General features: G+C 36.9%; 1 protein-coding gene across 3 annotated transcripts in view; it reads left to right on the top strand.

The window, feature by feature from the left end:
* The window catches only part of LOC102880450 (ubiquinol-cytochrome-c reductase complex assembly factor 1), an 85,669-nt gene that overhangs the window by 21,729 nt on the left and 48,896 nt on the right, over positions 1 to 15,044 (top strand). For 2 of the 3 annotated variants that reach the window (XM_006921752.3, XM_006921751.3), the window contains 2 exons: positions 3,200 to 3,272; positions 8,789 to 8,846. In XM_006921752.3, coding sequence (XP_006921814.1) covers positions 3,200 to 3,272; positions 8,789 to 8,846 — 131 coding nt within the window. The remainder of the gene's footprint in view (positions 1 to 3,199; positions 3,273 to 8,788; positions 8,847 to 15,044) is intronic. The other variant, XM_015597253.2, reaches the window with a different exon arrangement.

The following is a 15,044-nucleotide window of genomic DNA, read 5'->3' as shown; positions in this document are numbered from 1 at the left end:
TCCCTAAGTTGTTATTTCCAGTCCCTGTGTGATGGTCTTAAGGGACTTGCTTTAGAGATTTGTCCAGGAAAATGGCTCACCCAAGTATAAAGGCTTGGCTTCGCTGTAGGAAAAGTGAAGAACTATAAAATGCTGCTGATTGCCACAGTATGAGCACTGTATAAATATACTGGCCAATCTGGTGAAGTCTTCATTATTTGTAATGAATGCTTTCTTCATGAACATGTTGTGGGGGAAAACCTCCTTCTGAAGGAAAGATTTGGGCCTGGAGGCAAGTCTGCCTTTTCTCAGGCAGGGTGATTATGAACTTGGAGGACTCTATATAAAGAATCTGAAGGAAACTACAGGGTTAAAAAAAAAAAATCAAGAAATAGGCCATTAGAATTTTACTTAAAATTAAAAATGTGTCTATAGTTGAACTAGGCCATAAGCTCCATGAAAGCAGGAGTTTTTGACTGCTTTGTGTGTACTGTTTTGTTCTCAGCATCCAATCAATGCCAGGAACTTAGTTAGATACTCAATAAATTATTTGTCAAGTGAAGCAAAGAGTTTATAGATCTCCTGAACCCCTTCTCATGGATAGGAACAGGCCTGTCAAGCCTGAAGTATTAGGATAATGATATCATTAGGATATCATTAGTTTGGTGATGGTACAAATCAGTGCTTCCCAAAATGTGTCACATCCTCATAAGAACCTGCAGGTGTTAACAAAGTTAAACAGGCTTGTTTTTTTTAGCCTACTGATATGGTGAATTGCAGTGATTGATTTGTAAATGTTGAATCAACCTTGCATTCCTGGGATAAATCCCACTTGATCATGATATAGCGTCTTATTTAAATATTGATAAATTTGATTTAATATTTCGTTAAGGATTTTTATATCTATACTCATGAAGGCTCTGGTTCTATAGTTTTATTTTCTTCTAATGACTTTGATTTTGATATCAGGGTAATGTTGGTCTCAGAGTGAGCTGGGAAGTGTTCTTTCCTCTTGTTTTCTGGAGGAATTTGTATAGATGTTTGGTAGAATTCTGTAATGCCTTTGAGCCTAGAGTTTTCTTGTGGAAAGGTTTTAAACCACAAATCCAGTTTCTTTAATAGATACAGGACTATTCATCTTACTTTTTTATTTTAGTGAACTTTGGTAGTTTGTGTCTTTCAAGGAATTTATCTATTTCATCTAGGTACTCAAACTTATTGGCCTAAAATTTTTCATAATATTCCCTTATTATCCTATTAATATATTTAGGATTTGTAGTGATGTCCTATCTGATTCCTGATATTGGTAATTTGTATCTTTTCTGTTGTGTGTCTTTTTCTTTATCAGTCTGATTAAAGTTTTATCAATTTTATTAATTTCAGTTTTATAGATTTCTGCTCTTAGTCTTTAGTGTATCATTCTTTCTGCTTGCTTTTAGGTTTGATTTGCTCTTTTTTTCTAGTGTCTTACCATGGTTTTGTTTAATTGTGGACTTCTAATACTGATTTACTCCCCTTATAGGTATATCTATGAGCTGTAGACTAAAAGCCATTATATCATGACAGGCCTCAAATTAGCAAATAAGAAAATCCTAATTATAATCAGAGATATAATTCTTCCTTAATTTATTATGAATGTTAATGCCCATCAGAGTAGACTAGAATATAGAAAAATATGAACATTATATAGTATTGAATATAACATATCCTTGGTGACCTCGAACCTTAGTAACATACCTCTACTAAAATTCTAGATTGGTTTTTCTTCAGTTGCTATGTCATTCTCACTCTTGTGCATATTTTTTTTAGTCTGTGCATATTTGAGTTTGTAATTTTCTCTGTCATTTTCTAAAGAAATAAGCTGCTACAAGCCTTTTGTTGCTGTACTAATTTATTAAATTGTATCTTTAAGGAAATATTTTGAAAGTCCTTGGAAATACCTGTTCACTTAGCACTGAGTTGGTCTTCAGACCTACAATTCAACTCTTAAAAGAAGTTATTTTTTATTTTTAGATTTACTTTCATTAAGGCATAATGTACATATACTAAAATACACAAATCTTAAGTATATAGTTCAGTGAATAAATTAATACCACCACTTATGTCAAAATTCTAAGAGAATTCTTCGTGCTTTGGAAAATAGTAAAAGGTCAATCCTTCTATATTATACATTCATTAGAAACTCTTACTTATAAACACAGTCTTCTGTTAATCAGCTAACTATAAAACTAGGAAATACAGAAAAAAATTACCTCTACCCCAAGGGAAAAAAAAAAGCTACGGAATAGATGTGCCTCTGAGGAAAGATTGAAGGTTTAGGTTTTTGTTTGTTTGATTTTGGTCAGAACAGGTAATTTTTTTTTCATTTTTAAAAAATATTTTTATCTCATCAGTTATAGTTGATATACAATATTGTATTAGGTTCAGGTATACAACAATTAGTGATTAGACATTTATATAACTTACAAAGTGATCACCCCAATAAATATAGTACCTATCTGACACCATACATAGTTTTTACAATATTATTGGCTATATTTTCTATGCTGTACTTAATGTCCCCATGACTGTTTTGTAACTACCAATTTGTACTTCTTAATCCCTTCCCCTCTTATACTCACCCCCCCACCAAACCTCCTCCCATCTGGCCACCATCAAAATGTTCTCTGTATCTATGAATTCGTTTCTGTTTTGTTGGTTTGTTTCTTTTGTTTTTTTAGAACCACATATAAGTGAAAACATATGGTGAAAACATATTCTCTGACTTATTGTACTTAGCATGATACTCTCTAGTGCCATCCATGTTGTTGCAAATGGCAAGATTTCATTCTTTTTTATGGATGAGAGAATGGGTAATTTTTTTAATATAAAAGGTTTCAGATTATAAAGAACTAATGTGGATGATACTGAACATTGGTTTAGAGGTTTACATGAGGTGAAATGGGCTTGAATTAAAGGAGAGATTTTATTTAAATATTGGAAAAACCTTTTTGACATTTTCATGCTAAAGTCCCAAAATGTGAAACTTGTGTGAAGTCTGTATGAATGACTAGCTTTAATAATAGAAATATCCGTGTTGGTTTAGCTATTAAATTGCCTAGAGACTCATTTGGACCCTTCCTTCTAGTTGAAGAAATATAAGGTTCTGTGACCTTCATCTAGTGGCAGTAGAACATCCCCTTGGTCATGTCTTGAGTTTCATTTTATTTTCTTTGTCTAGAAGATTAAGATTGCGGCTCTGCGCATGTATACTAGCTGTGTGAAGAAAACTGACTTCGAGGAATTCTTTTTAAGTAAGTTACTGTTTTTGATAGTTCTGAAAAGGAAAATGAATCTATTTTTTATTTTTACGATTGTGTCCTAATAGGATAGACTTTTTTAAAATCACTAGTAAAATTATTTTTCTTTCACCAAGTGTTATAAAAGCTACTTACTTTTCTCTTTTAATAGAATAAACATAGACTAGAAGAACCCTATAAAACATTTTAACAAGTTTGAAAAAAATCCTGAAAAATTTGTCTAGTACTTTGACATTATTATCCCCCTTGTCCTCACATGCATCTTTTTGCACAAGAATACTCATGTAAACATATCCTGTTTTATATTCTGGATGTTTTACTTAGGATTTTGATGTGAATTTTCAGTCGGTTCTCTTTTATTTCTTGTTTTTAATTGTTTTAGTTAATCCTGGAATATGCCTCATGATTTTTTTTCCCTTTCTGTTGAAGGACTATTAGGTCAAAACGCATATATAATTTTACAATTCAAATCCCATTGATAAATTGCTTTCCAAAAGAATTTTACTGGTTTAGACTACCATTAACCTTTGATTGTATCAATACAGTATTCATTTTGATGGTGTTAACTGTAGTTAAAGTTAATTAAAGCAGGTACTTTTAAAGTCGTTGGGAAAGTTTAAGCCATTTCTAGTTCCACAGAATTTGGAAGGAAATGTGTGCTATGCATGTCTGTGGTTACAGCCATTATCCTCAAAGCAACAAACACCTAACTATGTATATCTGGTATTTTTCATGGACAACAAATATTTATACATAATTATATTAACAACAATGAAGAAAGCTAGATGCAGTTCAATTATTTAATAACTATTTTGTTTTTTTAAAACCAAATGCGAGTTTTGTTTATTTTACAATATCAGCAGATTGATGTATTAGAAACTTAAAATATCATACTGAGTTGTAATCCAAATTTCTTATTGATTGATAGTAAAGCAAGAAAACTTTCCTGGTTTTTAATTTCTAACAATTTCTCATTTTAAGAAAAATTAATCTGAAAGGAGAAAAAATTCTTTCTCTACCTAATGAAATTATTAATGTGAGAAGCTGTATTTTTCTTAAGTAGTTTCTTAAATCCATGTGCTTAAGTATTTTTCGTCAGATGTTTTTAAAACCACATCTTCAGACATCTATATTTGATTCAATAAATAACTCAGAAATTTATTATAATTATTTTGAAAAGATGTTTACTAGCTATCTTTGTCTTAGCCAGTCCTCATTGTTGAAGATTCTTGAGCTGATAATATAGTATTGAATAATGAGACTATTATATATTTAAATTAACGTATTATAATGTTTCAACTTATCTGTTATAAACTACTTATAAAAAATATACCATTATATACTAATAATTTACATTTACATGGTATGCTTTTATATTTTGCTCATTTAGGAGTTAAAAAACCTTGTGGGATAGGAAGGGCATATAATCTTGTTTTAATTTTTGTTTTGTTTTGTTTTGAGAAACAGTTGAAACTTAGAAACTAAGTGACTTGCCCAGAGTTGCTTAGTCCAAGCCTTGATCCTATGTCATTTGGTTTAAAATCTAGGAATTTTCCACTATAACATAATGTTTGTTTGTGAATGTAACCACCAATTAGTAGTAATCCATCTTAATATTTTTCTATTTTATTGTACTTAAATGAGAAATACCTACGAGATGTTCTATTAGTATAGTAAACTGATGTTTATATATATATGAAAGTGTATACATCTCAATGAGCTTTGTCCTAGCTTTGCCCTTTGAAGTAGTTAACTAGGGAGGCAGTACATTTTTCGGTGACACCACTCTTACTTCAGGTTTTTTTTAAGACTCAGTTTGAGAATTGCTTTTCAGACCCATAGAATGTTCATTTGTATTATGCTCCATTGTGATCCGTTTTGTCATTTGTGGGTAGATTAAACTTTAAAATCAAACCAAAGTGGTTCCAAACTGTGGCTAGTGAATAAAAAAGGGAGCCAGTCTGAAAAGTACCAATTGGAGGCAGGTAAAGAATATCTAAAAAATAATGAGACTGACTTTTTTGCATCATAGATTCTAAAGAGTAGGCCAGACAGGTTTAGGATAAAAGAACAGCATATATATATATACGTATACATATATACACATATATGTGTGTGTGTATATATATATATATATACACGTATACATATACGTATATATATATACGTATATGTATATATATATACACATACATATATATACGTATATATATATATATGTACATATATATATATATACGTATATATATGTATGTGTATATATATATACATATACGTATATATATGCGTGTGTGTGTGTGTGTGTGTGTGTGTGTATATTTTGCTTCCCAAGATTACACTTTTATTAGAATGGCCATTCGTCCCCTGGATTTTGGTATTTTAGGGCTTGACTTTTATTAGAGTCCTGAGAGGCAGTAATTTTTAGAAAGGATGGAGAGCCTCAGGTAGCTCGCCAGTGTCATTCATCAGTCCAAGATAAGTGAGACTAGCGCTGTTGCATGAAGATTGCATAAGAATGAATTGTTTACTCTCAGTGTGCTTATGTGTAAACAATATGCCTATCAGCCTTGGATAGGCCCCCATAAAATGCCAAAGTAGACTCTTGTCATCTCAGAGCCAAAATGTTCAAAGGTTTTGATTCAGAGAACTAGATATTGGAGGATTCAGACTGGTTAGATACCTTAGCAGCCTATTGTTGTGCATAAATGAGGGCACCATCTGTGAGCATGCAGTGCTTTGCTAACTGATCTTTTGGAGACAGTTTTATTATGAAGAGCATTTTAGATCAGAGGTGGCCAATCAGTAAAGTTTGTGTTTAATTTCATACTGTTGTCTGCAGACTACTTTGTTGTTAGCCCTTAAGAGACAATACTTTGAGAGAAGTTCCTTAATGAATAAGTTCTGAGTCAGGGATTGAAGTTCATTGATAGTCTTAAATAATTAATGAGCTTTTTCAAAGATAATTTAAACCTTAGCATTTAAATAACTTACTGAAAAACAATAGTGAATATTTATTGAGTACCTACTAAATACTAACCATTTTGCTAAACATTTTACAGGCCTTATTTAATCCTCACAAAAGTCCTGTAAGGTAGGTTCTCTTGCTATCCCTATTTTTACAGAGAAGAAAACTGAGGCACTGAGAGGCTAAGTAACTTTACTCAGAGTCATGTAGTGAGTGAGAGGTAGTCACACTTTTGAATCAGGCAATCTGACCCCAGAGCCTGCATTAAATAAACAATTGTGCTAATACTGCCACCCCCTCGCAGTAATGAATTATTTAATTTCATCCAACTTGATGTTGAGGAAGAAACTACCTAGCCTCAGAAAATAATGCACTGATTATGTATTGGAGCAAGAGTGATTATGGCAAAAGACTCTACAGCAGCCTTTAACTTTGAAGTGTTTAAATACATTTCATTGAGCTAAAGAATTTTCTTTGTTTTTGTGTTGCTCGCAGTCAGACATTTTAGTGGTCTTGTTTTTTAGGACTTTACACTGAGTTTCTGTTTTGACCCCAGTGGGTACAGGGAGTCAATCATATGCCAGCTTTTTTTCCCATTCTCAGCACTGAGCCGACCCCTAGAAGGGAAAATTGTGACCCAAGTCCAGTTGCTGGCCTGTCTGTCTGTCTGTGCTTTCCAGCCCAAGAACTGATTCCCTCTCTGAGAAAATTGGAAAGGCTCCTGGAGGCTGCTGAGAAGCTTTGATGTAGAGGTAGCAATTGAACAGATTGTCCTTTAGAAGCAGCCAAATTTCATTTTCCAGATTGAGACAGACTTCCAAGAAAACTTTTCTTTTTAATGTTTTGTTCTAGCATCCAAAAAAGACCCAACTTCAAATCTGGGCTTGAGAGTTTCTCATAGCTATTCTTGTTCTAGGTGGAGGGTGGTTGGCCCACTCTCAGATGGCATGTGTCTTAATGGCTGTATGGCCAGCCAGGCCAGCCTTCACCTCCCTCCCGCTGGGCTCCAAGAGGAAGTCCACTTGACATCTGCTGGGCACCTCCCAATAAGCTCACCAGCATATTTTGGTGTCACTTTGTGACAGACCTGGACTTAAACCTCAGCCCAGCCACTAGCTTGTTAATATTGTGGCTGCCCGCAAGTTACTTAGCCTTTTCGAGCCCATTTCCTCATCTTTAGAATGCGGATTATAATGCCTCCCTTCAGGGTTAAAGTGAGGATTAAGTGAAGTAATGTATTGACATGAATAGCAGTGGACCTGGTATGAAGTTTGGGCCCTTAGTGAGTGTTAGCTTCTGCTACTAGTATTAGGCAGTTAGCAGTTAAGACCACAGTTTCTGGAATCAAGCAATCTGAATTTGATCCCACATGTCGCATTTCACAACTGTGTGACCTTAGGTAATTAGCTTGACCTCTCTAAGAGTTCGTTTCTCACCTGTCAAATGGGGATAATATCCATACCCACTTTGTGGGACTGTTGGGAGGACAATGCATGTAAAGCACCTATTGTAATATCTGCTACATAGTAACTCTGCAATGCATTATAGCTCTTTATTATTATTATTTGTGTTGTTAGTATACTTCACAAGGGTCCTGCTCTGTTTTCTCTCCTAATGGCCCTTATTTGTTATCATTTAGTACAATGTATACTTAATTGTTTGCTGAAAGGTAGAAAATACATTTCTTTCTTGAGTCATTGCTCCAAAGGATAGATTCTGCTCACTGATTGTCTTTTTTCTCTATCCTCTTGCTCCAGCTTTTCTCCCTGTCATGTAATAAGAATACATGCAGTGGGTGACCCCTCATCCAGCTAAAGGCATTTCCTAGAGCTCAGAATTAAGAGACTTGGATGTCTAAGAACTGACCTGATTTTTGGTATCTTAAACCAAGGAGAAGTCCTGCCGAGTTTTGTCTTTCTTGGAGGTGATAAACAGTCCTTTTAAAAGAAATGATCTGCTTTTTCATTCAGCTACAGCTCCCTAGGGCCCCACTTCTTTCTCCTGGTCATTTATTTTGGGTGGATCATTCAGTACACCCATGTTTGTAGCACACTGGATCACCTTAAGGAAAGAAGACAGGAAAAAGTGACTAGAAGAATTTAGACTTCTCAGTGAGACTCAAATGAAAAAAGCATATACTTAAGTGGAGGAGGCAAAGTGATGTCTGCCTAGCTTTCTAGAAGAATTTGAGACCAAGAAGGCAAAATAACATTGAATTGCACAGAAGTTGGAAGGATCCATAGAGATCACCTAGGCCGTATTAAACAAAGTGAGAAAACTGAGGCTCAGAAAAGAGAATTGATTTGCCCAGGGCTGCACAGCAAGGTGATAACAGGGCTGGAACTAGAAGGCTGGTTGTCTCACTGCATTCACTGCTCTTTCAACTTGTGGTCTTGCACTGTGATCCCACTGGCTCATTCTGATAGCATAGCCAGAGTACTGTAACTGCCATATATTTTAGTTGAACAAATTCTTACCAGTATTTAAAATAGTCAATATTCTCTTCTAAACCCACACATATTTATATTTTATTATTATCTTCTAGGGTGTCAGATGCCTGATACATTCAATTCATGGTTTCTTATAACTCTTCTTCATGTCTGGTAAGTGAGCAATGAAAGTGAAGTCATCAAATTTTTTTTTTTTTTTTTTTTTAAACACTGCTGACTTGCAATGTATGGCCTTCAGCAGGGCTGATTATATGAAATGGCAGTTGTTCAGGCATTAAAAACTGCTCCTTTCATTTTAATAATTGGTGTTTTAAAGCACATTTTTATTAAAGGTCAAAGCTTAGTCCCAGAAAGAAACTGATATTTGTAGATTTTTTCCAAAGAACCCCTAACTCAGTGAACAATGCTATCAGTATCTCTGAGAGACTCTATGAACTTGGATGGAAAGTTCTCTCCTCTGGCTGTTTTAGGAAAGTTCACATTTACGTAAAAGTGGTTTGAATTGTGAGAATCCGTGGTCATTTTCATTGCTGGTCATCAGAAACCTATAACAAATTATAGCACTGACATTTACGCCTGTACCTCTAAAATGTGCATACAGGTTAGATTCATGCCAGATTTGTTGCATGTAAAAATATTTAACACCTTAAACAGTATATTTTTTCTTCAGCTGCAAAATGAGTAGCCAAAAAAAATTAATTTTTCATCTAATGTTACCAAGTATTAAAGGTCAGAAGGATATAGGAAAGACATTGAAGTGGGGGCTGGGGAATGTATTTATTGAACTGCCAGATCTTGGGAAAGTAAATTCTGGAGAACTAAGTTTGCTACTTTGACCATAGTATCCGAAGAACGTGGGGAAGGGTTGCCCCGTCAAAAGGACCCTTGTGTAAGGCTGCATTCAGCTGAGCTTTGCATCACAGGACTGAGTACTATATAAAGACTTTTTGGTTTTGATCACCCCTGAAATATTTCTTCTGAATTTAGTCACCGAGATTGGCTAAGGGGCCTAACGTGGTAGTTCATTTTATGTTATTTTTTTTCTAAGTTGGTAGTTTATTGAGCATCTATCCTCCCGGGCTGTTGGCTGGGTACTAGCGATCTGAGAAGCATGCAGTCTAGTGAAGGAGATAAGACATGTAAAACGGTTAGTCATAAATCAGAAAGGCTAAGTTCTATAATAAATCTGAGTAAGTAGTGCTTATGGGATCACAGAGGAAGCCACAACTATCAAAAGCTTTACTAGTTCTACTTATTTGAAATGTACCGTGTCTTTTAGTCAGGCAGATGAAAAGGCAAACTACCTTCTGTCTCAAAGGTGAAAGTTAGGAAGGCTTCAGAGGGGGAAACTGAATATACTGAGAGAACACCTTTTTTCAAGAGGGGAAGACTGCAGAGGGAGCATTGTAGAATTACTCACTGGAAAGGTGGGAGGGTTGAGAGGAGGCTAGGCTATTCCCAAAGGAGCTCAAAGATAATATTCAGAGCCTGTATGAAAGACTCTTTATTGCCCATGTAGTTAGAGGTATCAGAGTGTTAGAGGGAGTGGATGGCAAAATAAAATATATAATCCCTGTGACCACATCCCAAGGTCAATACCTGACTAATAGCAGCTGGAAGAACCTTGAAACTACTTGTAGTTCTTTCAAGTTGGCCACCATTTCCAAACATGTCTGTCGCGTCTTCCTTGCTGAGGTAGGTTTAATTTCTCAGAGGAGTGGGGAATACCACCACCAGTTAGGTGGGAGGGGGAGGCTGTCTGCTTTACATTTACCTTTTATCTCCCCTCCACCCTGCCTCCCTTATGTCTCATGATCTGTGGGCTTTGATGGAATGAATCGGTAGCTTTTCGATTTGAATCAGCAAACTCATATTGAGGACCTTCTGTGTGTTAAGGACTGTGGGCGTTGGAGAGAAGGATATGACATGGCGTGCACCCTCAGAAAACTTGGTCTAGTGGCAAACAAACATGAAGTACAATTGCCTGTAATAAATGGCAGTGAAAGAACTGCTGTGCCCACGGCACAAACAGATACTATGGAAACACAAGGAGGTGTGACTAAATCCAAATTTGGTGGGGGGTGGGCAGGCAGAATGTTAAATAAAGAGTAGCTCTGTGGTAGAGGTGACATTTAAGATACACCATGAAGAGTGAGGAGAATTTCTGTCAGAGAAAAGGAGGGTATTTTAGGTTGAGGGAGTATCAGGAGCAAAATATAGATTATGTACAAGAACATGGAAAGTAAAATAAGCCAGACACTAAAGGACAATTATTATATCATTCCACTTATATGCAGTATCTAGAATTAGCAGATTCATAGAGACAAAGTAGATAGCGGCTGAGAGGAAATGGGAATGGGGAGTTATTGGTTAATGGTTAAGGAATTTTTTGGTGTGATGAAAAGTTTTAAAAATAGATAGTGGTGATGGTTGCATAACATTATGGATGTAATTAATGCCACTAAATTGTACACTTAAAATGGCAAAGTTCATGTTCCATATATTTTACTGCAATAAAAGAATAGAGGGAGTTTAAAAAAAAGAATATGGAGTATTTGAGGGCAGCCCAGTTGTCTGAAGTGGCTGGGGCAGGTTTGTGGACTAATGAAGTGAGAAGGGTCACTCAGGAAAGGTAGTTTGGTGCCCAATTGTGCTGTGATCCTCCAGGATGACATGGGGAACTCTCTCTTCTAAGGCACAGGGGTATTAGGAGGAGTAATGATTCCGCCCCAAGTCTGTTGAAAAGCAATGTTCTTCTAGCCCTTTTCTGTTAGCCTGACACACCAAGGAGGGTAACCAAGGGATGTTACAGGACTCAGTAGACTTGCCCGAGATGTTCAGGGATTGAAATACCTCCTGTAGGTAGGTGGTAGTGTGAAGGAAAGGTGGTGAGGTTTAGAAAGCAGTTATTATAGTAGCGAAAATCCCACCCCCCAAAAAAAGCAAAAAGCAAAAAAGCAACAAAAAAACCCCTGATAAACAGAATACCCTGGCAGTGGACTTTCCAGAAAGCTTCCTTGGGTTCCCAAATGTGATGGCTCCCTGTTGGCTCCTAGAATAGGGCAGGATTTTGTACATCCTGTTAGTTCCCTGGAGGAGGTGTTGATTTTTCTCTCATCCTGTCTGCTTTTTCTTGTTCCCAAGTTTTTTTGTGTATTGGGATTTAGGCCTGGGACCCCTCCAGAGGGCCTTTATCAGTTGTATATTCATGTGATCTTGCAGCTGCAATGACTGCATGTCCTTTGTCTTTGCTGAACAAGATTATTATTAACTGTAGCTGCTGAAAAAATGCTGAGAGGTTGCTGTTCCCACGCAGACTTGATAAAACCAGGCCTCTTCCTTTTCTGTTCACTGTTTTGGTCTCAGTGCAGTTGTGATCTATTCAGGCGCCACACCAGAAACCTGGAAGTCTTCCTTGACTTTTCCCTGATTCCCTTCATCTGGTTAGTCACCGGTCACCAACTCAAACCGTTTTTTAACCATGATCCATAGAAACAAATGCATTTTACTTTGTGACCCAGAACACACACATATATCTGATAAAAAAGTTTTGTAAAACTTATCCTTACAACATCAGATAATCTCTGATATTTTCTATTCCATTTGAATTCATTTTAAATAAAAACTGAAGATGCCACCCATTAAATTGCTTTTTCCCTGGATTATAAGCAATAGTACCTGAAAACTGGTCTTTGGCCTATAACTTCCCTCTCCTTGTGCCAATTAACACTAGTAATATTTATTTTTAATACTTCTGAATACAAATTGGATCAGTACACACACACACATACTCCTTAATATTCTCCGTTGTCAGGATAAAGTATGTTTCTTAGCATGGCATTCACATCCTTCCAAATATGCTGCCTTTACTAACTTCATCTGGTGCCATTCTAGGCATCACTACCACCACCACTCCTTTCTCTGCAAGAGAAAGCAAAACTTTTTATATAATATATATAATAGTATATAATAGAAATATCAAGTCTTCTGCATAAAGTTTTCAAGTTTTCTTCTTTCTAGAAGGCCTTCTTTCTCTCCACCTGAAGAACTCCCATTTTTTCATTCATTATCCAACTCAGATATCAGAAGACAGTTAGTTCCTCTTCTGCGTTCCTTTAGTGTTTTGTATACCTGTTATATAGTTCTCATCACATAACATTTTTATATTTTATCTTGTATGTTTCAATCTTTTTTTGTAGATGAGGTTATTGAAAGCAAAAATTATTTTTATTCTCTTCAGAAAGATATGAAAATGAGATATTTTTTTTCTCTTTAGCCTTATGTCTTACTTTTAGTTTTCATCAATGAATGTTCATAAAATAATTGATGGCCTCAGATCTGACTTGACTCCTGTGGCAGTTGTAAGGGTCCTGGCCATATCCGTTGGTCAGGTGAGAGTGGCAAAGCTATGCTCCTACTTAAGTCTCCCTGCGTGGTAAGATGTATGTAGTTGGAATTTTTTTAGTGTTACAAGTTTTAATAGATGAAAAAGCATTCCAGGCAGAAGTACCTAGTGGTTTTCAATCTTTTTACCAACAGAGTCTTTTTTAAACATGAAATTTTATGCTCAGCCACAATGTATGAATAGATAAAAGGATTGCTACCTGGGTTGAAGAAGTGAGAATGACCTGTTCACTTCAGATCTTCACAACATGCTCACTGGTAAGGGACCCTTATGTAGCTTCGTGGAAACTCAGAATACCACAGATCTAGTCCAGCCTCCACTTTTGCAAATGGGGAGACAGTTTGGGCAATTTTAAGGGATTTGTCACAGGCCCCTTTATCAGTAATGGAGGATCCAAGACTCAAATCCAAAGCTAACTGTATGAACTGCTCTTTCTGCAACACTTTACTTCCTATTGGAATGTCCCTTTTGGTGGTCATGGGGATGGTTTTTTTTTTCTTCTGAATATGAACAGCATAGCTCTGACCACCACCTATATGAAACTGTTTCTTGGCACTCACTGTCTGTCCTGGGTGAGGTGACATGTAAACCTGAAAACAGTACAGGGTGATAAGTACGTTTAGCAGACACACAGATCTTAATAGGAGCACAGGGGAAGTGGGGCTTCCTGGGAATGGTCAAGGAAAGCAGTTGCATTGGCCTTTGGGGGCTAGAACCAGAGGACATGGGGTCTTAAATAGTTATTAAGAGGGGAAGAATAATTGTAAACTTTTAAAGATGTTCCAAGTGAGAAAGATGAGAGGATGCTAACTAGAGGGACAAACAGGATGGAGAGGGGGAAGCATTTTGTTATTATTTTAAGATGGGGAAACACCGAAATGTTTTTATAAGCCTAGGGGAAGAAGCCTTTGGGAAAGAAGAGAAGTAAAGTGGAGGTGGGAAGAGTTGGACAACAGACTGGTTCCAGTCTCAGTCCAGCCAGAGAACTGCTCTGGCAGACACTCCCAGCCTTTGTAAGAGGGCTCTTTAAAACCACCACAGCAGTTTTGATGTAGCTGTAGGGCTTTCGAGCTCATGCTGGATTCCAGCAGCTCCAGACCTGCTATATATGGTGAGCCCTGGCCGGGTGCACATCTTCTTTCTCCCTTCTCCAGCCGGAGTTGCTCTGTTCAAACACATACACATAAAGCTTTTTGCCCAAACCAAAGGCCTATGCAACATCATTTTACTAACATTGCATAACCTAGCAGCACCAGTACCTGCTACCCAGGAGCTTGTTCTTTATAGTAGATTTGACAGGCAGGCTGCAAGCCAGATGTAGCTCTTGGAGAAAGCTCACTTGTCAGGTAAGATGGCTTCAGGAAATGCCTCACCCCGCTTGTCTGTTTGCCCACAGACTGTCCTATGGCCCCCATGCTGCCCACATAAAAGTAAGGCTTCGTTGGGAGGGAGTTTAGGAAACCAGATGGAGATAGCCATGTACACAGCCCCGGGAAAGGATTAGAGTGCCAGCTCACAAATAAATAAACTCATTCATTAGCACACTGCTGAGGCTTGAATGTGGCCATGTAGTTTCTGCTTTCTTGGCCTCAGCTGGTGGTAGAGTAAGGGAAACAAGCTATGTGAAAGTCCCCATTGGGATTCTTTCATAGCCACTAGAGTGACAAACCCGCCTGAGTGCCCATTAGTCTTTTTTTAATTGAAAATCAGATCTGCTCTGACTAGCTTATAAACTGCTATGAGAGAGAAATAAGGCCAAAACACAATTGGCGTTGTCAGAAGGTCCAAACAGAGCAAGCAAGACAGGATGCTCAGAGCTGCCAGTAGTACATGGCAGGAGGTCAGCGTCAGAAATAACAAGAATTCTCCCCTACCAGATTTAGGTAGAGAGGAGGAAAGCATGGCTAGAAACTCTCATTCTTTTGAACTCCGCAGGCAGTGTTGTT

This window comes from Pteropus alecto, unplaced genomic scaffold (genome assembly GCF_000325575.1).
Source record: "Pteropus alecto unplaced genomic scaffold, ASM32557v1 scaffold45, whole genome shotgun sequence".
Classification (NCBI taxonomy): domain Eukaryota; kingdom Metazoa; phylum Chordata; class Mammalia; order Chiroptera; family Pteropodidae; genus Pteropus; species Pteropus alecto.
Note: the sequence above shows the minus strand (reverse complement) of the source record. Positions and strands in the feature narration are given on the sequence as shown.